Genomic DNA, 27,867 nt, shown 5'->3' with positions numbered 1-27,867 from the left:
CGGCAACCGGTGAGTCATCACAGCTGATCTCTCTGATTGGCTGAATCTTCTTCATCGCATTCTCTGATTGGCTGAGGAGAGGCCCGGGAGTGAGAGAAGGAACAGGAGAGATCCCGCCCCGAGCACCGGCACGGGAACAACAGAGCCAGCCTGGGCACACCGAGGGAATTTATTATAACCAAATCACAGAGGGACAAGGACAAGGGAGAGAAATCTCTCCAACCAATTCCCTCCACGCAACAGGGATAACCAGGATCACGGATCACCAGGGCTCTGCCCAATGGGGGTCACTGGGGATCATCCAACACCGATCCTCCCATGGGGGATGGAGCTGGAGCAGAACACGAAGCTCTTCCCACACTCGGGGCACTCACAGGGATTCCCTTAGTGGTGACTCCGTTGGTGCTGAGTCAAGTGAGAGCTCCTGGAGAAGCTCTTCCCACACTCAGGACACTCGTAGGGCCTCTCCCCAGTGTGGATGCGCCGGTGCCTGATGAGGTTGTCGTTGCGGTTGAATCTCTTCCGGCAGTCGGGGCAGCGGAAGGGCCTCTCCTCTGTGTGAATCCGCTCATGTAGGAGGAGATTGGAGCTGGTCTGAAACCTCTTCCCACACTTGGGACATTCGTAGGGCCTCTCCCCTGTGTGGATGCGCTGGTGTTTTCTCAGGTCAGAGCTCCATGCGAAGCTCTTCCCACATTCCAAGCAGCTGTAGGGCCGTTCCCCAGTGTGGATCACCTGGTGCCGGATCAGGCTGGAGCTGTTGCTGAAGCCCTTCCCACATTCCCCACACTCGTAGGGCTTTTCCCCAGTGTGGATCCTCTGGTGTAGGATCAGTTTGGACCTGTAGCTAAAACCCTTCCCACATTCCAAGCACTTGTGGGGCTTCTCCCCTCCATGAGGCTTCTCCACCAGCTCTGAGCTCTGCCTGGATCTCCGGCCGCCTTCCCGGCTCAGGGAGGGTCTTTCCTCCTCACAGCTCCCTGGGCTGGGTTTGCAGCCCCTCCTCGCAAGAGATCTCCGGGGCTTTTCTGCCTCCTCCATCCCTGCACACCTGAGGAATGAAAATTCCTGGTTTAGGGGGAAATAAGAAGAAGACAACTCCATAAACTGGGTGTTCCTCCTTGCCCAAGTCCATCTCTGGAAGTCATTGAGCATCTTGTGTCTGTAATAACCTCCCAAACACCAAGATTCCCAACCAAAATCCCCCAAACTTTAAGACAGGGATCAAAAACAACCCCAAATATCAAGATTCAGCCAAAATCCCCTACAAAATTATGCTGGTTTGAAAGCAAAACCAGTGAAAGACTCCAAGTCAGAAATACAATTTCATAAGAAATATATAAGAGAAAAAAATCCATGCAATAGTACAAAAGAAAACAACTGACAGAATCAGAATACAACCTGACACCCCGCTAGTTAGGGTGGTGGTAGCAGTCCCGATGAAGTGGTTTTGTTGTAGTAATGATCCTGTAGAAAGGTCTGGTAGCTCTTGTCCTCTGGAAACCAGTGGGTAAGGGCTGCCTTGGTGTTCCAAATCTCAGATTTTATCTAGGTAGGAAAGGCTTGGCTCCTCCCCCTGGCTGGAGCATCTCCCAATGGGATGATGGAATTTTATCAGTCATGCAGTGGCACTCAATGGCCCATTAACAGAAGATATCTCCCTGGAGGAAGGATGGGTTGTGGAAAAGATAAAGAACACTGCCCCAGCTGGTTTTAACAGATGGCCCATTAGCAGAGGATATCTCCCACAGAGATAAGGATCACTGTTCCATCTGTTTTTATCCACCACTCTTTGTTCTTTTGTTTCTTCCCAGGACCTCCGACTAGTTACTTCATGTTTGCTGCTGATTTCTTCTCCCTTTTGAGGATGAAAATGGTAAAAGTGTCTTTGACCTGCCTTGCTGGATATTGTGAAGAGGAACAGTCATCTACTGCAAGTGGAAGTGTCACAGGTGGAGCAGAGTTCTGTGAGTGCTGTATCAAACCAGACCTCGTCAGACCTGCCAGAACAACTGGTCCATGCTGCCCTTCACTGCTCTGCCTGTTCCCCACTGTTTCATGCCAGAGTAATTTAACTGCTGTTAATTGGGTGTGTGTTTCACTCGAGCCAGTCCAGCAGAACCAGCAGAAAACAGCCCCAGAATGAATGGGGCTCTGCAGAGGAGCCCCAGACTATTCATCAGCCTGCCCGCAGAACTGGCTCCAACTCTGAACCCTTGTGACCACACTCTGAAGAAGACACACTTCTGATATTTCTGAGGCACTTATGACTGAGGCACTGCACGTGCTTGTGCAGGGAAGAATCCCAAAGTTCTTTCTTACTTCAGGAAAAATCCTGCAGCAGTGCATACCCAGCATCTGCTATCAGCACATCCTGGCTACACGTGCAGGAGAAGCAGCAGCAGCATTGTACACGTGGGTTTGTTATGCTGAATTCCCCTACACTTTGAACAGTGCTCATCACAAATATATTTAATGGCACACCGATGCCATACATTTCTCCTAAAAGCCTCCTTTGTAACTAAACTTTGCTAGAAAGTTGATGCCGAGGATGAAGGAGCAACTTCGGTCTCAGTGCGGAGGTGGAGGGGTTCTAAACACTGACTTTGCGAGAGCAGCATCTCTCCTGAAGCGCTCGGGGCCAGCCGAGCCGCCGCCGGGAGCGCGGTGCAGAAGCCGGCCCGGACTCAGCCGCAGCGCCGGGCACCGCGCATCGCTGCTCTGCAGGGCGGCCCGCACGTCCTCCAGCAGCTGCCGCAGGCTGCCCTTCTCCTGCTGCAGCTCGGCCATGCGCTCCTCGGCCCGCTCCAGCGCCACCATCTCCTCGCAGCGCTCTCGGGAGCAGGGCCCCGGCGGCCGCCGCTCGGGCTCGGCGGGGGCTGCGCGGGCGGATGTGGCTCTCGATGTGCTCGCCCTCCCGGCCCAGCGGCAGCCGCGGCCCCGCGCGTGGAGCTGGCGGAAGGTGAGCTCGGCCCAGAGCCCGTCCCACAGCCCCGCGCACTCCTCGGGCTGCGCCGCCTCGTCCGGCGCCAGCGCCCGGCACAGCGTGCGGGACTCCTCGCCGGGGATGCGGCCCGGTCCGGCGCAGTCCCGCTGCTGGAAGATCTCCTGCAGGGACTGCTCCGGGCCGCTGGCCAGCACGACCATCTCGTTCTCCACGCCGCGCTCCAGCCCGTAGCGGTGGGCGAGGGCGCTGAGCAGCCACTGCGTGCGCCGGGCCGGCCGCCCGGAGGGGTCCCAGCCCTCAGGCGGCTCCATCGCGCCCGCCCGGCCCGCGGCGCTGCCCGAGCATCCTGAGCGCCGCCCGCCCGAGCGCTCGGCCCCGGCCCCGGCACGGAGCGCCCGGCTCGCCCCGCACGGAGCCGCGTCCGCCTTTGTCCAGCAGGAGCAGGGACTCGGGCAAAGCGGGCAGGTGCCGCCCTGCTCCCTTTGTCTGCCAAGCCTGAGCCCCAAGTGTGGTTCTTATTTCTTAGCTGATTTCTCCCTGGTTTCTCTCTAACACAAGCAAGACAATAGCATCGCACAATCCAGTTTGACAAGTAAGGCTGGTGAACGTGTGAGTGCTTCCACTAATTAAAAAACTCGATGTGCTTGAATGTCGACCTTCTGTTCGCTCAGGCTCCTGACCTCTGTAAATGCGGTAACTTCCTGGTGTTGGTATGTGAATGTTAAGAGGTCTGTGTTAGAGATGAGTATGCGTTAAACTCGTTGAAACGAGCTGCCCAAAGCAGTGATTTTGGTCTCTCTTTGGCTGGGCAGTAGGACCGGCGTTGTTGAACGCAGGCAGCGGCACGACCAGGGCTCCTCCAGCAGCAGGGACACGCCAGGAGCCAGAGGGGACCGTGGCACCAGAGGGGACCGTGGCACCAGCCGTGCCCGAGGCCTGAACAGGCTGCCAAAGTCAGGCGGTGCTGACAGGCTGCGTTAACAGCCCAGGCAAGGCGTGGTGAGGAGCCAGGGCTGGGGACCACCCAAGGAGTCCTGTCAAGAGCAAATCGTTCTAATATTCTCTCAAGGATAAAAAAAGAGCAAACCAGTCCAGCAGATATGTGAGGAAAACGAATTCAAGTTCGTTTAAAACGCTGCTTAATATAGGGTTGGGTTTCTTTTGGGTGAACTGATGCTAATAAATATTTGCTCCCATATGGTGGGGTTTCTCTGCAAATAGGCCTTGATAGGAAATTTCTGACCACCTTTAGTTTTGCTCTTTTTTAAGTTGAGCACCTGAGTAGCTTTGTTGAGGAATGGAGAATTGTTTGTAGCTCAGTATTTTCTCAGGAGGAGCCTTAAATTTCAGCACAGGAGGAAGGAAAGGCAAAGGTTTGAAAGCCTTCCCCTGCTGAAGTGACACACTTTGAGAGGAGTCTGTGAGGAGAAGTCCCCTCAGGCACTGCCAGGGCTGTTTGCCTCCTCTGCAGGCTCAGTATTCTGGGAGTTCCACAAGTCTCAGCTGCCACTGTATTTTCCCCTGAATATTTTTTGTCGTGCAGTACACAGGGAGAATATTTTGTGCTAGATTCTCCTCTGGGCTGAGAGGAATGTTGAATTTGTCTTTACAAATGAGCTCTGGATCTGCCTGTAGATAAGGTTAAGCACTGAGAGATAAAAGAAACAATGGGATGGATTCCACTGATTGATGAATGGAAAAAGATGTTTGCCTTTACAAACAAACTGTAAGGCTGCTGATAAATCAAATTGGATATCAAAAGATGAAAGAAGCAAGGGGGGAGGGGAAACTATGAATTATATAAAAAATAAAAAGGAAGAGGGAGGGTTATACATTAGAGGGGAATTTCAGGTATCAGGCGTTCCGGGAAGTCTGTGCCTCTCAAGTACTTCAGCCAATGGGGAAAGAGAGAGGGAAATGCGGCCGGGAAAATAGGATAAAAAGGAGGCTGCGTCCTCCAAAAATTTGAGAGATCCCACGGGAATGTCCCATGGCCTCTCCCTTTATTCGAATAAAGCAAAAAGGATTCCTCTGTCTCCTTTTTGGACATAAACCTCTGGTGTTTGTGGATTAATTTTCCTGACAATTTTGGGGGCTCGTCCGGGATCTTACCACCGTCCGGGGCGGCGAGTGGAGCTGAAGGCGCCTCACCCAGTTTGGGTGATCAGCTCCCCTTGGTGCCGGCCGGTACCGGGCGATCCATTGGGTTCCCGAGACTGTCCAGGAGACAGACGAGTGGCAGAGCAGGGGGGTCCGTGAAGAGTCCGCAGGGAAGGACCACTGAAAATCTCACCAGTGAGTAAAATGGGATCTTCGGGAAGCAAACCTGGGAGGGCACTCATGGAGGGTAGCACAGGTAAAACGGGGCACCCAGAGAGGGTTGGAAAGCTGAAGCCGCGAAGGGGCCCCAGCAAAAGGGATGACGATCCCATAATACCCCCGGAGAGTCCCTTGGGGAGAATGCTGAGGTCTTGGGACAGATTGTATATTCACCCAGAAGTAACTGTGAAAATTATGGTAAAATATTGTTATTTTGTTTGGCCAGAGTATAAGCTGGCAAGGGGACTTATATGGCCACCTTATGGAACAGATAAAATTCATTTATGTCGAATTTTGTGGAGGTATCTAGAGGAGAATTGGAAAGGATGGATTGAAAGGGAATGTGGATTAATATGGGTCAGACAAGAAACAAGAGAAATTTATATGTTAAGAAAAAAAGGAGAAGAGGAAAAAGAGGAGGAAGAGGAAAGTAGTGAGGATTGGGATGTTTTTCAGCACCTTCCCCCGTCTTGTTCTCCAGTGTTGCCAGCTGACCCAGGGCCAGCTGCAGGTCGTCTGTATCCTCAACTTTCAGAGCAAAGGGATCAGGAGAATGTTTTTCCTACAGCCCCACCTGAGAAGGATGATGGTGTAGGGGGAGGGGAGCAGCATGTTGTATCACCCCCCAGAACTAGAATTTGAACTCAGTTTAGGGCATCAGAAGCCCCCCAAGAGACAGGGGTACACCAGATGCCACTCTGTCAAGTTCCTTTGGGGAGTCAAGGGGGAGGATTTGGGTTTGTAATTGTACCACTTAATATAAGGATATAAGAGGGTTGAAAAAAGAATTACCCCCATATTTGGATGATCCCATAGGGGTGGGGGAAAAGATAGAGGAATATTTGGGAAATGAGGATTATAAATGGAAGGATTGGGATTTTCTTTTGGGAATTTTGTTTGGGTCATCAGAGAAACGAATGATTTTGCAGAAAGCTCGGCAGCTGTGGGAGGATGAACATCCACAAGCAGCAGGGGGGGCTGGACCCAATGCACCTACGGTGGGTGATGCCATCCCCCAGGCAGACCCCCAGTGGGACTCAAATAACCAGGCCAGTCTGGCTCACCGTGATTGCCGTGCTTATTTGATCAGGGCAATCAAGTCTGCGGCTCCCAGAACGAACAACATAGCTAAGGCTCTGTCGTTAGAACAGGAGAAACAGGAAAGCCCTCATTGGTTGGAGAGGATTAGGGATGCCTTGAGGAAGCACGGGGGGATGGATCCTGAAGGGCCAGCCTTTAACACATTGCTTAAAGTACAATTTGTTACTAAAGCCTGGCCTCATATACGGAAAGGAGTACAGAAAGATGAAGAGTGGCAAAATAAGCCTCTAGAGGAATTGGTTAGAAAACCACAGCAGATATATGTAAGAAGGGATGAGGAAAAGGCAGAAGCTAAAGCAAGGATGATGGCAGAGTTTGTGCAGCCCCGGAGGAATAAACCGCAGGGTCCAAGGGGTCCCCAGGGACAGAGGGGACGGGGTCGGCCACAAGGAAGGGGCAGAGGGATTCCCTCCTCGGCAGGGGACAGCCGACCCAAACAGCGGCTGGGGAAGAACCAGTGTGCTGTCTGCAGGGCAGAAGGGCATTGGAAAAACGAGTGTCCGCAAAAACAACTGGACCCTCAGGAGGAGGAAGTCCAGAGGATAATGGAAATGGATTGTTAGGGGTGTCAGGGGCTCCTATTATACCAAGGACCCACCACTCAGGAACCCTTGATAACTTTTAAGGTGGGTCCCGTTCGAGAGGAGGTGTGTTTTCTGGTAGACACAGGGGCCTCTCCGTCCATCTGAAGTTCTATACCTAAGGGGGGAAAATTGTCAAAAAGATCCTTGGTTATTCAAGGAGTAAGCGGGAAGGATGAGCGAGTGCATTTTATTCAACCTCTGTTAATAGATGTGGGGGACAGATTTGAACTGCATGAATTCTTGTTTGTTCCTAATTGTGATTGTAATTTACTGGGAAGAGATTTGATGGCTAAAATGGGAATGCAAATTAGCATTGTAAAAAAGTGACACGGAGTCCGAAACTGTGATATCTTTGTGTAAAATGTCTGAGAAGGCTTATGCTGAAATAAATTAGGAAATATGGGCAGCCCCAGGGACAAATTGGTTAATGCCCCAGTCTTAGCTCTTCCAGATGCAGAAAAAGAATTTCAACTATATGTGGATGTCACACAGGGTCATGCTAAAGGAATTTTGGTGCAAGAGCATGGGGGAACACGGAGGCCTGTTGCCTGTTTTTCTAAGCTGTTAGACCCGGTGGCCAGAGGCGGCCCCATTGTCTGCAGAACTGTGCAGCCACAGCTCTGATGGTGGCTGAGGCCCGAAAGCTGACAAGGGGAGGGGATCTCATTGTTAAAGTCCCACATCAGATTAAAGCTTTGTTAACTGAGAGAGCCTCTAAGTGGATGACGAGTGCTCGATTATTACAGTATGAATCTTGTTTAATGGAACGGGAGGATTTAGAATTTAAAGGTGGGGAAATTTTTAATCCAGTCTCTTATTTAAATTGCCCTGGAGAAAAGGGGGGCCAGGAAGAAATCCATGATTGTATTCAGGTTATAGACCTCCAGACACGGGCTAGGGAAGATTTACGAGATATTCCCTGGCCTGGGGAGAGAATGTGTTCATTGATGGGTCCTCCAAGGTGGTAGAAGGCAAACGATTTACAGGATACTCTATCGTGAATGGGAAGCAATTAAAGGAAGGGGGGAGGTTACCACACACCTGGTCAGCTCAGACAGCAGAGCTGTACGGGCTTGTGAGAGCCTGTGAATTATACCAGGACAAGACAGTAAATATCTTTACTGATTCTAAATATGCATATGGGGTGATACATGCATTTGGAAAACTATGGAAAGAAAGAGGTTTATTAAGCTGCAGAGGAAAGACATTAGCTCACGAGAACTTAATCTCTCGCCTATTGGAGGCAGTGAATTTACTAAAAAAGGTGGCAATAATGCACATTAAAGGGCATCAGACAGGATGGTCGAAAGAGGCAATAGGAAACCGATTGGCTGATGAAGAAACTCGAAAAGCTGCATTGTTGCCAGAAGTCTCTAAGATCCTGCCTTTGCTCCCAGTAACTGCACCGCTGCCAGAGAAACTCTGTTTTCCAGCAGAGGAACTTGAGATAATTAAAAAGAGTGGGGCAGAGAAAAGAGAAAATAATTGGTTTACAAGGGATGGTAAGCAGTGGATACCAAGAGCTCTAGCCTTACAATTGTTAAAACAACTTCATGAAGGTGCTGCCCGAAACCCCAAGTAAAACACAAACTAACAGAGTGTCAGTTTATGCGGTGCTTTATTCAGGGCCCGGGGACCTGCGGACTCGCGTCCCAAGTCAGGATCCCGCTGGTTCCCTTTTTAGAGGGTTTTTTATACCCTTTTTACAAATGGTTTATGTGCAGAAGTACACATTCTTCTGTAGATACATTCACCTTGAAGATAGCATTTTGGCATCATAAATCCTACATGGTTGCTTATCTTAGGACTATAGTGTTCTCCTCCTCAATCTCTCTCTGGCGCCACTGCCTCAGGACTATAGTGTTCTCCCCCTCAATCTCTCTCTTATGCCACTGCCCACCACCAGTACTTTATTTATGTTTAGACTTTAACCTTATCACTAACGGTTCTGCATGCTCTCAGCACAGCACACTCTTAAGTTAGTTTCCCAGGGCCTACTCTGAGGACTGCAGTCTTCAAGCCTTAGCATTACTACTACTATTATGGTTTATACACTTTATATTCTAATATTCAGGATTTCTAGTCCATACGGTAACAAAGGGAGTCATTGGGGCTCCCGAGGACTGGCAGAAGCCTTCCTCAAAATGAACGCTGCTGTTGGTCTCTTTAGCCTGGCAAAGCGAGCTATTGAATGTTGTTTAACTTGTGCTAAAACCAACAACAAAGTTACAAAGAAACTGGCCAGGGGAGGGAGGCGTTGGGCAGTACGTCCCTTCCAGAGATGCCAGGTGGATTTTACTGAAATGCCTCGAGTGGCAAGATTTAAATATCTTCTGGTAATAGTATGTCAATTAACCGGGTGGCCAGAAGCATTTCCAACTGTTTCAGCAACTACAGGATCAGTTGTTAAAATATTTTTGGAACAAATAATTCCAAGATATGAGATGGTGGAAGCAATAGATTCAGATAGGGAAACTCATTTTACAGGAAAAATTCTTCAAGGAGTTATGACTGCTTTAGGGATACAGTGAAAACTCCATACCCCCTGGCACCCACAGAGTTCGGGTCAGGTTGAGCGGATGAATGGAGAAATAAAGAAACATCTCCTGAAGCTGGTGATAGAAACTAAAATGCCATGGGTACGGCTCCTGCCCCTGGCTTTAACAAGAATAAGAGCCAGACCCAGGGGAGATATTCAATTATCTCCCTTTGAATTTATGTTTGGAATTCCTTACCCTTGTAATTCTCAGCCGAGTGGGGGGATAGAGATAAGCGATGTGTATTTGAAACAATATGTGGCTCGGATAGTGTCTCTTGTGAAATCTCTTCGACAGGAAGCTCAGCTGGCACAGACCCTGCCTTTGGACTTTGCTGTTCACAACATCCAACCGGGACACTGGGTCCTGGTTAAGGAGTGGGAAGAAGCACCACTGGTGGCCAAGTGGCGTGGACCTTTCCAGGTGTTGCTGAGCACAGACACAGCCGTCAAGACAGCTGAACACGGCTGGACCCATCACACTCGGGCCAAGGTCTCTGCAGCCCCAGAGATTTGGACATCTCAGCTGCAGGAGAAGGACGGGAAGCCGCGACTGACACTCGGCAGGAGGGGACTGGAGCAGCAGCCAGGGCGTCGACATCGGGGGAAGCCTCGTGTGCCCACCCACAGAGTGCCTGCTGAAATAGTCTGTGTGGGCATCCCTCCTCTCAGATCTCCAGGCACTGGGGGCCAACCCTTGCTGTCATTGTTTTCTTTATGTTGAGCTGTTTCTGTGCCTTCACTCGCCACAGGTGGTGTGAAAGACAACGTGAAAGTAAAAATTAAGTTAGGAGATTAGATTACACAATCAGAATGTTTCTCTTAATAATGTTACCTTTATATTATTGGTTAGGTTGGGGCCAAGAATGGGAAAATAATTTTTTGACCTTAGGAGAAGAAGTAGCAAAAACCTTTAACCTTAGCAATTGTTGGGTCTGTGGAGGGCCAGGAGAATCTGAAAACTGGCCATGGGTGGCCAGCCCAGTAAAACCTCAATAGTAGATTAACACCCTGAGTAAGGTCTGTAATGGAACAGGATTTTGGGATGAAGAAGGAAGTCCATGGCGGCTTCATTCTTCTGAAAAAGACACTTATTGCCTAAATAGGCAAATAGATGACAATGGAAAAGTGGTGAAACAAATTGCAAAATGAATTTAAAAAATTAGCTCATGTGCCAGTCCAAAGATGAAAAGGATGGGAATGGGACATGTTTTCTTGGCTACCTGGTGGACTATAAGTTAAACAACTGCTTTTTTTTCCTCTTACGTGCTGTAGCAACTCTAATCTTTTTGCCAGGCATGTTCCCTTGCTTAGTACAACTTATTCAACATGTGATCAAAGGGATGCAGGTAAGAGCCACGCCTACTGATCCAGAGATGGTTACAAAAGGACAGAAATTGATGTCACCCCAAATAATTACAAAACCAAAAAAGACTCAGGAACAAGAAATTAAGTCAATGATACCTAAAGTGTGTAAAGACAATTATTAAAAAACAAAAGAGGAGGGGTTGAGAAGAATGTTGAATTAGTCTTTACAAATGAGCTGTGGATCTGCCTGTAGATAAGGCTACCACTGAGAGATAAAAGAAACAATGGGATGGATTCCACTGATTGATGAATGGAAAGAGATATTTGCCTTTACAAACAAACTGTAGGGCTGCTGATAAATGAAATTGGATATTGAAAGATGAAAGAAGCAACGGGGGGAAACTATGAATTCTATAAGAATTAAAAATTAAAAGGGAGGGTTCTACATTAGAGGGGAACTTCAGGTATCAGGCGTTCTGGGAAGTCTGTGCCTCCCAAGTACCTCAGCCAATGGGGAAAGAGAGAGGGAAATGCGGCCGGGAAAATAGGATAAAAAGGAGGCTGTGTCCTCCAAAAATTTGAGAGATCCCAAGGGAGACCCATGGCCTCTCCCTTTATTTGAATAAATCAAAAAGGACTCCTCTGTCTCCTTTTTGGACATAAACATCTGGTATTTGTGGATTAATTTTCCTGACAGAAAGAGCTTTGGGATTCTTACCTGCACAAGCACGTGCAGTGCCTCAGTCATAAGTGCCTCAGAAATATCAGAAGTGTGTCTTCTTCAGAGTGTGGTCACAAGGGTTCAGATTTGGAGCCAGTTCTGCGGGCAGGCTGATGAATAGTCTGGGGCTCCTCTGCAGAGCCCCATTCATTCTGGGGCTGCTTTCTGCTGGTTCTGCTGGACTGGCTCGAGTGAAACACACACCCAATTAACAGCAGTTAAATTACTCTGGCATGAAACAGTGGGGAACAGGCAGAGCAGTGAAGGGCAGCATGGACCAGTTGTTCTGGCTGGTCTGATGAGGTCTGGTTTGATACAGCACTCACAGAACTCTGCTCCACCTGTGACACTTCCACTTGCAGTAGATGACTGTTCCTCTTCACAATATCCAGCAAGGCAGGTCAAAGACACTTTTACCATTTTCATCTTCAAAAGGGAGAGGAAATCAGCAGCAAACATGAAGTCACCAATCAGAGGAAGAAACAAAAGAACAAAGAGTGGTGGAAAAAAACAGGTGGAGCAGTGATCCTTATCTGTGTGGGAGATATCCTCTGCTAATGGGCCATCTGTTAAAACCAGGTGGGGCAGTGTTCTTTATCTTTTCCACAACCCATCCTTCCTCCAGGAAGATATCTTCTGTTAATGGGCCATTGAGTGCCACTGCATGACTGATAAAATTCCATCATCCCATTGGGAGATGCTCCAGCCAGGGGGAGGAGCCAAGCCTTTCCTACCTAGATAAAATCTGAGATTTGGAACACCAAGGCAGCCCTTACCCACTGGTTTGCAGAGGACAAGAGCTACCAGACCTTTCTACAGCATCACAACTTCAACAAGACCACTTCATCGGGACTGCTACCACCACCCTAACTAGCGGGGTGTCAGGTTGTATTCTGATTCTGTCAGTTGCTTTCTTCGGTACTATTTCATGTATTTTATTTCTCTTCTCTTTTTTCCTATCAAATTGTATTTCTGACTTGGAGTCTCTCACTGGTTTTGCTTTTAAACCTGCAAAATTTTGGAGGGGATTTTGGCTGAAGCTTGATATTTGGGGAGATTTGATGCGTGTCTTAAAGTTTGGAGGATTTTGGGTAGGAATCTTGGTGTTTGAGAGGTTATTACAGACACAAGATGCCCAATGACTTCCAGAGATGAACTTGGGCAAGGAGGAACACCCAGTTTATGGAGCTCTCTTCTTGTTATTTCCCCCTAAACCAGGAATTTTCATTCCTCAGGTGTGCGGGGATGGAGGATGCAGAAAAGCCCCAGAGATCCCTCTCGAGGAGAGGCTGCAAACCCATCCCAGGGAGCTGCGAGGAGGAAAGACCCTCCCTGAGCTGGGAAGGCGGCCGGAGATCCAGGCAGAGCTCAGAGCTGGTGGAGAAGCCTCCTGGAGGGGAGAAGCCCCACAAGTGCTTGGAATGTGGGAAGGGTTTCAGCCAGAGCTCCAACCTGATCCGGCACCGGAGGATCCACACTGGGGAGAAACCCTATGAGTGTGGGAAATGCGGGAAAAGCTTCAGGGACAGCAACTACCTAGTGCAGCACCAAGTGATCCACACAGGGGACCGGCCCTACACCTGCTTGGAATGTGGGAAGAGCTTTCAGTGGAGCTGCAACCTGAGAAGCCACCAGCGAATCCACACTGGGGAGAGGCCCTACGAGTGTCCCAAGTGTGGGAAGAGGTTTCAGACCAGCTCCAATCTCCTTCTACATGAGCGGATTCACACAGAGGAGAGGCCCTTCCGCTGCCCCGACTGCGGGAAGGGATTCAACCGCAACTCCCATCTCACTGTCCATCGTCGCATCCACACTGGGGAGAGGCCCTACGAGTGTCCTGAGTGTGGGAAGAGCTTCTCCAGGAGCTCAACCTTGACCCATCACCAACGGAGTCACCACTAAGGGAAGCCCTGTGAGTGCCCCGAGTGTGGGAAGAGCTTCGTGCTTTGCTCCAGCTCCATCCCCCATGGGAGGATCGGTGTTGGATGATCCCCAGTGACCCCCGTTGGGCAGAGCCCTGGTGATCCATGGTCCTGGTTATCCCCGTTGGGTCGGCGAAGGGGTTGGAGAGATTTCTTTCCCTTCTCCTTATCCCGCTGTGATTTGGTTGGTAATAAATTCCCTCGCTGTGCCCAGGCTGGCTCTGTTGTTCCCGTGCAGGTGCTCGGGGCGGGATCTCTCCTGTTCCTTCTCTCAACTCCCGGGCCTCTCCTCAGCCAATCAGAGAATGCGATGAAGAAGATTCAGCCAATGAGAGAGAGCAGCTGTGATGACTCACCGCTTGCCGGGCAGACCCGCAGCACCCAGTGTTCCCCACCTGGACCCCACCCTATCCCCCAGTCACGATCCCCCCGCGGGGTTCCCCCAAGTCCTTTCCCAGTCCCGCCCCCCAGTAAATGGAACTGGGTGTAACTGGGAAGCTTTATTGGGAGGACTGGGAGCAGCTGGGCTTAGGCAGAGTTACAGCAGGGCTGGGGCAGACCCACAACCCTCCCAAAATCAATGTGGGTGCGGAGCGGGGAGTCCTGGCTGTGCCTGAGGTCATGGGGAGGGGCTGCAGCCGCTGCCGGCTCAGGAGCTCTGTGGGCAGAGAAAAGGGGGTGACACCCGGCTGGAGGTCCCCAGGAGGAGCACACACACCCTGGGGGCGGGGGAATATGAACCCCGGGTCCCTCCCTCACCTTCTTGCACAGGTAGAAGCTGAGCCCCAGCACCAGGAAGACGAAGCCCAACACGGAGCCACCAATCTCTGTCAGCACATTGCTGTGAGCGACGTCTGGCGACATCTCTGGGTGATCACAGGGGTCTGGGCCACCCAAAACCTCTCACGGACATTTCAAGCCTCTCCAAGAATCCTCACAATCTCCCCCAGCCCACCTAGGGCTCCCTAAAACATTCTTCTAATTCTTCTAATCTCTTCCTGACTTCCTTGGGATCCACCAAAGCCCCTCCTGTCCTTCTCAAAATGCCATAACTCCCTCCCATTTGCCCCCCACTGCCCCAGGACCCCCAAACCAACTCCCCGTCCCTTCCCAACTCCACCAGGACTCATCAAGACCCCTCCCAGTCTCTTTCCAGCACAACCAACCTCATTCCAACCCCTGCTTTCCAATCCCTGATCTTTTTCCAGCTCCTTCAGGCTCACTCAGATCCTTCCCAGTTATACCCAGCACCCCCAGACTCCCTCCCAGTGCCCTCCAGGACCCCTAGAACCGCATCCCACCCTCCCCAGCATCCTTCAAACTCATTCTCAGCCATTCTAGACACCCAATCCCTTCTCCTGTTTTAATCCAGGCTATCTCAAACTCGCTCCCAGTTACTCCCAGCACACCTCAATCCCTCTCCCAGCTCCCCCAGCGTCTCCCCCACTCCCCTCACACTGTGGGGTCCGGGCCGTGCCCCAGTGCCGGCTCAGGGGGTGCTCCAGGCTGACGAGCTCCACCTGGAGCTGGAGCTGACCCTGTTCCGGGAGGGTTTTCCAGCAGCACCAGGAGCTGGTGGGTCCAGTCCCCATTAGGGACTAGGTTGGTGGCCACCACATGCTCTGAGAGATTCTGCTGGCCCTGGGACCAGCTCAGCTGGATGTCGGCAGGGTAGAAATCCATCACGGAGCAGAGCAGGCAGCCGGGGCCCGGCTGGGAGCTCGAGGGCCATAGTGAGATGGGGACACTGGGGGGCGCTGGGAGAGAGTGAGGACACACTGGGATCAGCTGGGGGGGACTAGGAGAGATGGGAGAGTGCTGGTGTGGCACTGAGAGGGACTGGGAATGAAACTGGAGAAAATGGGAGAACACTGGGAGAGAGTGGAGTGGATTGGGGACCGGGAGAAAGAGTGGAGGCTCGGGATTGGACTGAAAAGGACTTGGAACAGACTGGGAGGGATTGGGAATTCACTGGTAGAGAGGGTGGAGGTCTGGGAGTGGACTGGGAATGGAATGGCTGTGGACTGAGAGGAATTTGGAGGGACTCTGGTGACAAGGGGATGGACTGGGAGAGCCACTGGAGTCACTTGGCGTGAGGGGGCAGGAGGCCCCGGGGATGGGCACAAGAAGGGCTGACGTGTCTCGGGTGATTCCCAGGGAGGTTTTGAGGGGCTCCAGGGTCATTCCCAGGGTAGGGCCCGAGGGGACACGCTCTGCCCCACGCTCACCTCTGTGCTCCACGAGGAACGGGCTGGACAACTCGTAGTTGTGCCGGCAGTGCCTGTCCACCGCAGCCCGTCTGTACTCCATCCATTGCGGGTCGCTGTTCCAGTGCCTGGCAGCCTTGTCCCCAAAGGAGGTGTCCCCACGTGCAGCCCCACATCGCTGCCCAAGTGCAGGAACTGCTCCCGCTTGGAGATGTTCCTCTCCACGAACCTCAGCCAGTCGGTGCCGTGAATGCAGTGACACTCGGACTAAACCATCTCCTGGAACAGCGCTGTGTGTGCAGGACACAGGTCCGGGGGTGTCCTCCCAGCAGCCCCCCAGCAGCCCACAGTAGCCAAGAGCTCCGGGGCAACCCGGACTCCGCACCCCCAGTGCCCCATGGCTGCCATGGGACCCTTCTTCCCGCAGTCCCAGATCCTCTTTTCCACTCTTCTCTGTATTTTCCTCCCCCTTTCCCAACATTCCCCAGTCACCAGCCCTCCCCAACATCTGTTTGGGGGTCCCACCTCCCCATTTCCCTTTCTATCCCCACCGTTCCCACCACTTCCCGTCCCGCCCCTCCCACTCACCCGAGAGCTCCGCGCCCCCAGCCAAGGGGGCTCCCAGTGGCACCAGTAGGGCCCCAGCTGCCCCACACGCCCCATGGCCAGCGCCGGGCAGGGTCTGACACCTCCCCCCTGCTGGAACCCTGGAAACTGAGGGGTTTGGGCTTTCTGTGCTGACAGGCACTGACCCCCAGGAAAACACTGCTTTTTACCAGAGGCCATGAAGACGCTTTCCAGAATTGTGTGATAGAACTGGGATCACTGGTGTGTAGTTTGAATAGAAGTGTGTAATGTCCCATGGTGGAAAATTTAGAATTTGGGGTTTTAGAATATATTAATACATATAAAACAAGATGGAGGTTTTAGGGTGGAGTTTTCTTTCTTTTTCGCCTTTTTCACGGGTCTAGGTGGCACTTTTGTAATTGGATAGATAATTCCCCATTTCAGGTCACAGCTGATTGATTGTTGGGTTAATAGTAAAAAGAATTTAGGTGTCTGTTCTTAATTGGACAGATTGGCCCTTAAAAGGCCTTGTAGAGAGAGAGATACGTGTCCATTTTTAGCCTGTTAGCTAGAAGTGCTGTAGAACTCACTGTAATATAGATAAGAATTAATAAATATTTGAGTCCAAACACTAAATTCCGTCTGTCGAGCATTTAATCCTGACTCTGGAAGAATAAAAAAGAAGATAAAATCCTATATCGCCCTCCCCAAATTCTCCTGGCGGGGGGCGCTGGGGGCGGGGCGCGGGTGGAGTCCAGGTGAGGAGCTCTGGGCGCTCTGGGACTGCCTGAGGAGTCATCAGCGCCGCGCGCTCTGATTGGCTCAATTATTTTGGTGCCTTCTCTGATTGGCTGAGGAGAGGCCCGGGAGTTGAGAGGAGGACCGGGAGAGATCCTGCCCCAGGCTAGCGGTGGAAGAACATCCAATTAACAAGGCATGCAGATCATTTCCCAGCGGTGCCCACACTCCTGTAGGAACTAAATGCACCGAGGATCTCACGAGGGTCACCAACTCTCTGGCGGCCAAATCCAGCCCTGCGCTCCCTGCGGGTGCGGGCACTCTGGGAAGGGCTCAGCTGCGGGTCAGATGGCCGGAGAGTGGCTTGGTGGTCAACTCGTGTGTGAGGCAGTGATGGGCTGGGGAGATGCGTGGACACTGCACATAATCACTTCCAAGCAAAAATCATTCCAGGAAGGAGTAACAGCTTCTGACAGAGACCCCCGAGCTCCATCAAGCCCGCGCCTTGCCGGGCCCTCTGCCCCGCTCAGGGCTGTGCGGGCAGGGCAGGCCGAGGCCAAGGGACAGAGCCCGCGCCAACCCTTCCCTCCGTGCCCTGCCGCTCTCTCCAGCTGGCACAGGACAGGAGCCGAGCGGCCGAGCTGCTGCGCCAGGCGCTGCCGTACCTGCGGAGCCCACAGGAGCCCCTGCGAGAGGCGGCCGTGCAAGCATTTAGTTATGGCCTTCTTAGAGAACCACGTTGAGAGGAATGTTGAATTAGTCTTTACAAATGAGCTGTGGATCTGCTTGTAGATAAGGCTAGCACTGAGAGATAAAAGAAACAATGGGATGGATTCCATTGATTGATGAATGGAAAAAGATATTTGCCTTTACAAACAAACTGTAAGGCTGCTGATAAATGAAATTGGATATCGAAAGATGAAAGAAGCAATGGGGGGGAAAACTATGAATTCTGTAAGAATTAAAAATTAAAAGGGAAGGTTATACATTAGAGGGGAATTTCAGGTATCAGGCGTTCCGGGAAGTCTGTGCCTCTCAAGTACCTCAGCCAATGGGGAAAGAGAGAGGGAAATGCGGCCGGGAAAATAGGATAAAAAGGAGGCTGCGTCCTCCAAAAATTTGAGAGATCCCAGGGGAATGTCCCATGGCCTCTCCCTTTATTCGAATAAAGCAAAAAGGACTCCTCTCTCTCCTTTTTGGACATAAATCTCTGGTGTTTGTGGATTAATTTTCCTGACATAGGTGACCCGGGAGAGGGACCTCGCCCCCAATATCTTGGGCCGTCCTGGCAGGGGTTTTTGAAAGGGGGAGGAATATTTGGAGCTCACCCGAAGTATCTTTGGGTCTCCCTGTTTGTGTATTTCGGGAGGCGTCGGGCGGAGCGATGTTTGCACCTTGCAGGGCTCCAAAGCTGTCCCGAAATCCCCTTTTGGGGGATCCTGCGGGGTCCCCGGGTGGTTTTTTGGGGATGTCTGGGTGGCGGCTGCAGACAGAGCCCCGGCGGTGGGTGGGGGATGGAGGTCCCCGGAGCCCCGTGGCGATCGCCCGGGACTGGCAGGGCGAGGGGAGCAGCCTTGAGGGGGGGAAAGCGAAAAGGGGAGAGCCCCGGGAGTGCCGGAGCCTGGAATGGGGGCCTGGAGAGGGGGGACCCCGAGAGCCGGGAGTGAGGGGAGCCTGGAGAAGGGGCAGCCCGGAGAAGGGATGAGCCTGGAGACGGGGAACCCCTGGGACACCAAAGTGGGGACCCCAGAGAGGGGGGACCCCTGTGAGCCCCGGCAGGCCGGAGCAGGGAGTCAGGGGAGGAGGCGCCCCTGGGAGCCCAGAACTCTCGGCATCCCTTAGTGCCACCCAGAGAGGGGCACCCATGGGACCCTCAGCAGCCCAGAGAGGGGGGAACCCCAGAATCCCAAAGTTGGGAGACCAAAGAGGGGGGACCCCTGAGATTCCCGGGAAGCCTGGAGCAGGTGGACACCCTGCAGAGGAGGGACCACCAAATATATGCAGGATCCAGGGCATTCAGGACAAGGGGACCCCCAGAACCTCATAGACAGCTGTCTTGGGGAGACTGTATGATACTCGTATCTCCAAATCGTCTGTTCTGTTGGTGTTGGATATTGAATTCTGCAGTTTTAAGACTGGTTCCAGGAGTGAAGGGGGGGAAAGAAGAAATGCAGAGTTTGTTATCAGAGACTGCACAGGCTCCCCCACATTCCTGCTCACAGACTGTGTTGTCTGCAGTGGACAGGGAGAGAGAGCTCTCTTTTTTTTGCTTTTGGTTAATTTTTATGGCTAGCTGAGGCAGAGAAGTTCCTTAGACTGTGGGGTTTGTTTTTTATTTCCTTTTTCCTGGAATTGATTGAACCTGCTCTGGACTGAAAACCCAGAAGGGCACCGGGAGCTCACACCTGTGGCCCACCAGGCCTGGCCTGGGCCGTGGCATTTCCCAGCACAGGAGGGACTGAGAACAGACTGAGTGAGCCGGGCAGCCCAGGGAAAGAACTCTTCTAAATCTGTCATCTCTTGGGAACAGCGAGGGGTTTTGCTGTTTGGTTTTGTTCATTTTTGTGCTGGGAGGTGTACTGCCTGTTGAATAAAGTTTTTTCCTTTTCTACTTCTCTCCGAGGGAGTATTTATTCCCGAGACAACTGGGGGAGGGACGGCTTGAATCTCTTTCCTAGAGGGACCCCATTCAGAGGTTTCCTCCCAAGTTTGCCCTAAACCAGGACAAATACTTTTTTGGCGCCCAACGTGTTGCAAGAAAGTGGAAAAGAAAACCTGTTCTGATTGCATTTTGGTTGTACTTACTCTGTATTGGGGTAAAGCAGTCAGTAACCATGTTGTTTGAAGTCATAATGTCTGTCGGGGTGGATGCCTTTATCTGTCTCGGGTCCCTAGGCTTTTCTGAGGTTTTATTACCTTTCTGGTCTCTGGACTTATTTTCTTATCTGGAGATGGCTCCAGTAGTGTCCCTAAGGTGCAGTTTTTTTCAGTAGAGGAATTAGAATAGCTATTTTTCTGGGCTTGGTGATAATGATTTATAGAAAGTTTATAAAGCTACTGGAGTTTGTTCCAGGTATTTGTGGTTTATGGTTTCTTCAATCTACCCTGCATCCCAGTTCCAATAGCATGTTTTGGGAGTTCATTAGTAATTGCATCCAGTTTGTTAGAGGAGGAGCACGGGATGAGGCTTTTTGGCCTTTACTTTCTTCTCCTTTGAATCTGTTAAGTCATTTTTTGAGAATGTTCAGTTTCCCCTGAATGTCAAGGATACCACTGTCCTGGTATTTCATCTGGTAAGCTTCCTCTACACAGTCTGCAGCCTCTCTAGAATGAGGGCTGAGATGTCCAGAGGAGCTGATGGGACCCCTGGCCCAGGAGTAGGCCCAGGCATGGAAAATTCTGAGTGGGATGGGGAATGGGAGAGAATGGGCAGAACCCTGAATAAATTTTCTGATCCCCCAGCCTGGGAACTTTCACGTGAACAAATTCAGAACCCAGATGAGGGGGGGAAATATCTGGAAGAGAAGTGCCATGATGATTCTAATGAGAAAAAGATCATTGCAGTAAGCTGGGCCCTAGCATATGCTTATTGCACACTGCTAGATACTGTAGGGCAGCAGAGAGAGGCAGGGGGGCAGGGAGATAAATCAGCCAATACCCCAGTCACTCAGGCTGTAGCTAAACCAGACAGTGAGCCTAAGCCACTGGCAGTTGCTGTGGGGAGGAAGCACAGCAGCAAAACTGATCGGCCAGTGGGTGATGATGATCCAGGGGAAGGATCCTCAAAGTGAGCTCCTGGTACAAAATCAGAAGTCAGAGCAACTGAGACAGGATCAGGAGCCAATATTGAGTCCTTATCCCTGAAAGACCTTCGTGGCCTGAGAAAGGATCACACCTGATGACCTGATGAATCTATAATTAGCTGGCTGGTCCGTCTTTGGGATGCTGCAGGCGAGGCCACAATTCTGGATGGCACTGAAGCCAGGAATTTGGGATCCCTGTCACATGATCCCGTTATTGACCAAGGAATGATGAGGGGGGCTAATCCTCAGAGTCTCTGGGCACGGGTCCTGGGAAGTGTGGCATAAAGATATCTGTGTGCAGATGATCTCTGTATGCAGCAAACCCAGTGGGAGACCATAGAACAAGGGGCTCAACGCTTGAGAGAAATGGCAGTGGCAGAGATTGTTTTTTCAGATGACCTAACAACTAGGAATCCAGACTTGGTACCGTGTACATCTGTGATGTGGCAAAAACTTGTACGACTTGGGCCACAAGAATACGCTTCTGCTTTAGCAATAATGAAGCTGGAGGAAAGGGAGGAGACCATGCTCGATATGGAGAAGCTCCGAGCATATGCAGATGCCGTGCATGGCCCAACACATGCCAGAATCGCAGCTGTGGAAACACTTCTACAGAAATGAGAAGATAAGATAGAGGAGAACCACAGGAAACTCAGGGAGGAGATGAAAGAGGGATTTCTCCAAATCTTGGCTGTACAGATCAAAAGTTCAGGCCCCAAACGTAAACGTTCCCCAGATGGGGAGAGAAGACCCTTCTCACGAGCTGAGCTGTGGTCTTTGCTGCGTGATTCTGGAGAAAACATGAAGAAGTGGGATGGAAAATCTACTGTTGCTCTGGTAAAACTGGTGCTTGAATTGCAGGACAGTGAGATGCAGAGAGGGATTTCCACAAAAAAAGGTGGAACTTCACCAAACTTCACCAAAAAGGAAGCAGCTCCAGTTGCCCGTAGTCAAACTGCCAGGTATGATGATGATGATGATGATGATGATGATGATGACACGTCCAATCCCCTTGAAGGAACCTCCAAGACATAGCTCAGGAAAGAAGAATAACCAGGCTTAGAGGGGCCCTGCCTCTAGCCAGGTAGAGGCTGGGGAAATCCAGGTTTTTTGAACTGTGTGGATTCATTGGCCTGGCACCTCAGAACCATGAAAATATGAGGCCTTGGTCAACCCTGGCTCACAGTGCACATTAATTCCATCAAGGCAAGTGGGGGCAGAATCTGTTTCTATCGCAAATGAGAGCATGTGTCAAAGTCAATAGTGTGGGTTTAAAGAAGAGTAAATGAGAGGCAGAGAGAATGACAAAGAGAGAAAAATAGAAATGGAATAGAGGTGGGGGATGAGAAAGAGAGTGACAGAGACAGATTAAGTAGAAAACCTCACCACTCTGTGGATCCCAATGGCGTCCTGTGGATGCTCTACATCTCTGTCTTCTTGGTGCTCAGGGTCCCCCACAAACACGGAGTTCAGGGGGTCCATACACACTGGGGGCAGGTGGGAAGGCCCAGGTACCTCCCCTGGCAGGGACAAGTCTGACACAGGCTCTGGCAGCAGCCTCTGGCTCTGCTGCATCCCTTTGCATCAGGAGCAGTGCTCTGCTGCAAGGCCTCAGCAGTGAGTCTGGGCAGCGCTTTGGGGCTCTTGGATGGATTCTGGCACCTCCTCAGCTGCCCCTCACGGCAATGTGCCGTGGATGTGGCCTTCCCGGGCTGGGGATTTTCCAGCGGAGCCAGTTTGTGTGAGGGAGGATGGGTGTTCAGTGCCTGTGGGCAGAGGTTCCCCCACAGCCCCAGAACTCTCCTCCTCCCTGGCTGGCTGTGGGCAGTGTGTGCAAACGTGGCCTCAGCAGATGAGCCTGTGGGCTACGGCCTCCCCCAGCCCCAGCCTGGCCCAAGCTGATTTTCAGGACAGCTGCTGGCTTTGCCTTGCTTTGGATACATTCTCCTGCCTCAGTCTCGTGTCCTTGTCCCTAGACCAGAGGCAATTGATCAATGGTGTCACCTTGATGGTACCTCAGGTGCTGTTAGGCCGCTCAAGTCCCAGGCCAAAGCTGCAGTCAGGTGAAGGAGGGCTGGGCTGGGGTGGTCTCAGCCTCTTTATTCAGTTTCGCCATAATGTGCAAATCTCCTTCCTGGCAGCGTTTAAGCCATTCCCCATAACATTTCAGTGTGTGACACCGCTGCTGTGCCCAGAGCCCTGTGAGGCCCAGTGGCCCAGGACAGACCCCCCCGAGCCCCACAGTGCCAGGCCTGGCTTTGCAGGCTGGGCTGTGCGGGGCCAGAGGAATTGGCCGGATGGACGCAGGCAGGGAGTTGTGGTCAGCGGCTCCATGGGCGGCTGCAGGCCGGGGATGAGGGGTGTCCCTCAGGGAGGGCTCTGCCTCGGCCCCGGGGGGGCCCAATGCGAGGGCGAGGGGCTGGGGGGGCCATGGGGGCGTTCGATCAATGGGGAGGGCCCGGGGAGTGCTGAGAAGGGGGTGGTGAGTGGGGGGGAGGGAGGGGTCCCATGGATTTGGGGGGAGTCTTGATGAGTGTGGGGGGAGTCCCATGGATTTTGGGGTCCTGGTGACGGGGGGGGAGCGGTGAGTGGGGGGGTCCCATGGATGGGGGAGGGGCGGTGAGTGAGTGGGGGGTCCTGGCGCCCTGGGGTGGTCCCAAGTATCCGGGGGGGTCCCAGCGCTTTGGGGCGGTCGGTGAACGGGGGGGGCAGTGAATAGGGGGAGCCCCGGTAAATTGGGGGGGTCCCTGGTGATAACCGGAGGAGGAGAGGGGGGAACGGAGCGAGCCCCAAGGGACGCCCCCCGGTGCTGGGGACACCCCGGTGCCCCCCCAGCGCACGCCCCCCCCCCATTCCCGCTCCTGTTCCCGGGAGAAGTCAAAGGGGAGGGGCGGAATCCCCGGGATGGGCAGGGGGGGCACAAAGGGGGGTCCGGGCCCTGTGCACCGGAGGGTGGTCGGTACACGATGGGGGGGTCCAGTCCCGGTGCCCGAGGGGGCGTCCCGGTGCCCGGTGATTCGTGAGGGGGTGTCCGGTGATTCCTGGGGAGGTCTCCGGTGGTCCTGGTGCATGACGGGGGGGTCCCGGTGACTCATGGAGGGGTCTCCGGTGATCTCGGTGCCCGAGGCTGGCGATGTTTGAGCGGGGGTCCGGCGGTCCCGGTGCACGATGAGGGGGTGTCACTGCTCGATGCGGGGGGGAGTCCCGGTGCACGGTGACGGTGCTGATTGATGGGGGAGGTCCTCTGGTGGTCCCGGTGCCCGGTGATTGATGGAGGGGGTCTCCGGCGATTCCTCGGGAAAGGGGGGGCGGTCCGGTGATGCCGGTGCATGAGGAGGGGAGAGAGGAAACTCGAGGGTCCTGAGGGGGTCCCGGTGCACGAGGACGGTTAAATTCGGGGGTCCTGGTGCTCGGAGGGGGGGTCTGGTGTGTGACACAGAGAGAGACCCCGGTGACACTGGGGACCCTGGCACGGGGCTGGTGACACTCAGGGGCTCCGGGTGGCACAGAGACTCTCCCCAAATTCTCTGGCACGAGGTCCTGGTGGCACGAGGGGCTCTCGGTGACACGAGGAGCTGGTGGCACTCCAGGGGCTCCTGGTGGCACAAGGAGCTGGGGGCACTTGAGGGGCTCTTGGTGCCACAGGGCTCTTGGTGACACTCGCGGGGCTCTCAGTGACACTAGGATCCCCCAGATTCCTCTGGGTGACACAAAGAGCTCCCCAAACTGGTCTGGGTGACACCAGGAGACGGTGGCAGGAGAGGAGCCCTTTGCACGAGGATCCGTCGCACGAGGATCCCCAAAATTCCTCGAGCGAACCCCCCCGAAATCCTCACGCGGGACCCCCCACTCACCGCGAGCCCAACCCCCCGCCCCCCCTCCTGCTCCTCACCCCGGGGGTCTCCGGGTGATCCCGCCCGAGGTCCTCCCCTTTCCCCCTTTTCCCCCAGGACTGGGAAGGTTGGAGGGACTGAAGGGGGGGTGCAGGTGCGGGTTTTTTCGGGGGGGGTCTCGGCGGCCCCCGGGGCGGGGTCAGTGCTCAGCAGCGGGGCCGCGCCGCTCGCACCCGTTGGCCGAGATCGGAGGGGGCGGGGGCGGCCCGGGGACCCTGCTGGGCCCCCAAATCACACCCGGGTCTGCTGCTTTAGTCCTGTGCTCCCAGCGCTGATTTTTCTCCTAATTCAGTCTTTTGGTGTATTTTTTTTTGCTAAGGTTTAATAAACCTTTATAAATTTACAAAGTGAGCGTCGTTTCTCACACCCTGCACTGTCGGGGTAGGAGGTGCAGCTGGAAGGAGGGGGGCGAGTGGAAAGCTGGTTTGAAGGGTCTTCATTTACTTCTCATTATCCTGCTCTGAGTTTTTGGAGTTTTCTGCCAGAAATCTCTCCCCTCTCCCACTCATCCACAGGGGTTTGGGGCAGTTTTCCCTTTTTGGGGGAAATTAAAGCCAAGCACAGACGCTCCTAAATAGGGGGAGCGGCAGCGAAGCTCCAGGGCTTCCCGCTGAGCCGGAGGCAGCGAACACGCAGGGCTGGGAAAGGCGTGCCGGGAGCTGCGGAGAACTTCGTTTGTGTTTCCAGGCCAATGGCGGCTCGGGCCCGGGCCCGTTCCAGGGCTGTTCCTCATCTCCGCCTTTGCCCTCCCACAGCCCGGGGGGCCCTGAGAGCGCGGGCCGAGGCTGGGCCGTGTGCAGAGCCCGGCCCTCGCTGCCATTGGCTGATTGTGCCAATGTCACTCCTGGTTGTCGCGCGCTGATTGGGCAGAGCAGCAAAGGCGCCATTGTGGCAGCGTCAGTGCGGGCCCGGCAGCGGCGGCAGCGGCCGGAGCCCGGGGAGGCGGCGGCGGAGCTCGGAGGCGGCCCCAGCGCAGGTGGGAGCCGCGCTCGGTTGTGCGGGGGCTCGGGGCTCGCTGCGGGCCTCGGGGGTGGCAGGGGGCTCTGGCGGGTTGGTTGTGCCGGTGCCGGCCCGTGTTGGCGCTGGGCTGAGGGCGCTGCGGGAGCGGCTGCCCGCGGTCTCCTTCCCGCTGGGGCCTCGGCAGGAGCCGGTGCCGGAGCAGCGCTGGCTCGTCCCGGTTGCTGTGGGTGGCACAGAGGTGTCTGCCCTGTGCCCGGGGCTGTGCGGGAAAATTCCCGTGGCCAGAGGTTTGTGTGCCCGCAGGAGACAGAGGAGTCCTGTAAAAGTGACTTTATTCCTGAACAAAGGGCGACGCCATGTGGCATTTGCCATGCGGTCTTTATAAAGCGCCGCCTCCTTTTTATCCTCATTTTCTCGTCTGCATCTCCCTCTCCTATTCCCCTCTCGCTGAGGAACTTGGAAGGTTCAGAGTTCCCGATCCACCTGCGGCATGTCCCCTTTAATATGCACCCCTACTACGATATTAATCTTACTGCTTTCAATCCCTCCTTTTCTCATTTTCTTAAAAATTGTCTTTACAAACTTTTAATTTCCATTGACTCAATGTCTTTTCCCGCATCCTCTTTGGCCCAAGGTGTCGTGCATGGTAAAAAGCTGAGAGTTGCTGTAGCACGTCAGAGGAGGAGCAGCATTCGTTTAAGCCATGGTCTGCCAGGGAACCACGAAAACGTGTCCCATTCCCATCCTTTCTCCGGAATACGAGATATTTTCTTATTTCCTTTGTTATCTGTTTCACCACTTTTCGGTTATCATCCATTTGCCAACAGCAGTTTGAGTCATGTAATTTTCCACAAACTCCTTCTCCTTCTGTGAATAGATAACCTGATCCCATCCCATGGGGAAACGTTGCATTCCTCATCTGAGTGGATTGATCGGGAAGAAGGTCAGGAGCTGGAGCTGTGTGGTTGGTTATTATTTCAAGGACACTTTTTAACCTAATTATGCCCCTCAAATTACGGATGGATTTTCTGTGTCCTGATATGAATTCGTTAGGGATCCCAGGGGCTGGTCCATGGTGTTGTAGCATTTGTTCTGGTGTCTGTTCATCTTCTTCCCATTTTTGGGTGCTCCTTCCATCCAGGGCTGCATCAATTGACCACTTTTCTCTAATTAAATCATCAAATGTTTGGATTCCCAAGTGATTTCTCTGGACTAGCAAAAACACCTCAGTGCTCTGGGGAGAGGGATGATTTCCCCCACACACTTTTTTTTTCATGACGTTTTCCCAACATTCATCGTTTGCTGTTTCCCTTTGCAGCTTAACCAATTTCTGTTGCAGTCAGATATCCTCACTATGGGCTCTGCCTTTAGTTGTGCAAATTCCATCTGTGCAAGCAGGCAGAGCTTAAGGTGAGGGGCAGAGGGAATCAGCCCAATTCCTCCCCCAGGCAAGAAGATCCTGGGGCATTGTCCACACTTTGCTTCAGGTAATTTGCATTTCTAAAGCTCCCCCTCACGGCTGCCAGGAACCGATTCTTCTCTTCCAGAGCTGCCGTTTGCTGATTCACATGTGCACCCCCACAACCTGCTTGTTTTGTTTTGTTTTGCTTTGCTTTTTTTCTAAACGATTTTGTATTAACTGGTTATGCATTAAAGTCTCACCATTAATACTTTTCTAGTTTTGCCAAATGCAACCTAAAGATGCGCATCCAAAAATCCATTCCGACATTCTGCCATCATTAAGAGCCTCCTGCAAATATGTACAAAAATATTCCAATGCAATCAAGTTTTTTCTGCTTTTCCTGGGAGTAAAAATTGTCACAACCCTGGCCCAATCCTAACTGATAATATAAATGTAGGATTATTATGAAATGTTTTTCTAATGGAGTAATCTTGTCAGTTAAACTGCAGGAAAAACAAAACTCTCCAATAATATCTTTAGTGTTAGAGAGTCAAGGTTTTACTTGATTCTAGTCGGGGTGTGCAACAGAAATCATTTCATCCACACATAGCCCGGATGTGCCAAGAAAATCATTCCATGACACGTGAGTTTTACTAGATTTTCATAAAGTTTTTACAGCCTGAACCCATAGAAATCCACTCGTCTTTTCCTCATTGCTTCAAAGTTGTGTGGTTCTTAGTATTTTGTTTCTTCGCAGACCCGGATTTCTCCTCTTGTGATGTTAATTAGGTCCGAACTCCTGGATTTCCTTCTCAGCCTTTTCCAGACCAGGTGTCTCCATCTGTGCTCTATGCCGGGG

The 27,867-nt window shown here is 52.6% G+C and overlaps 1 protein-coding gene across 1 annotated transcript in view; it reads right to left on the bottom strand.

Moving 5' to 3' along the window:
* Positions 1–384: 384 nt before the first annotated feature.
* LOC148218086 (uncharacterized) overlaps positions 385–27,867 on the bottom strand; it is a 48,316-nt gene continuing 20,833 nt past the window's right edge. The window contains exons 3-4 of the mRNA XM_088158046.1: positions 20,820–20,828; positions 385–890 (exon numbers count right to left, since the gene is read on the bottom strand). Coding sequence (XP_088014172.1) covers positions 385–890; positions 20,820–20,828 — 515 coding nt within the window. The remainder of the gene's footprint in view (positions 891–20,819; positions 20,829–27,867) is intronic.

The sequence above is a fragment of the Sturnus vulgaris genome, unplaced genomic scaffold, assembly GCF_052056855.1.
Source record: "Sturnus vulgaris isolate bStuVul1 unplaced genomic scaffold, bStuVul1.hap1 Scaffold_195, whole genome shotgun sequence".
In the NCBI taxonomy this organism is placed as follows: Eukaryota; Metazoa; Chordata; class Aves; order Passeriformes; family Sturnidae; genus Sturnus; species Sturnus vulgaris.
The sequence above is the reverse complement of the archived record's forward strand: the minus strand, read 5'-3'. Positions and strand labels throughout refer to the sequence as shown.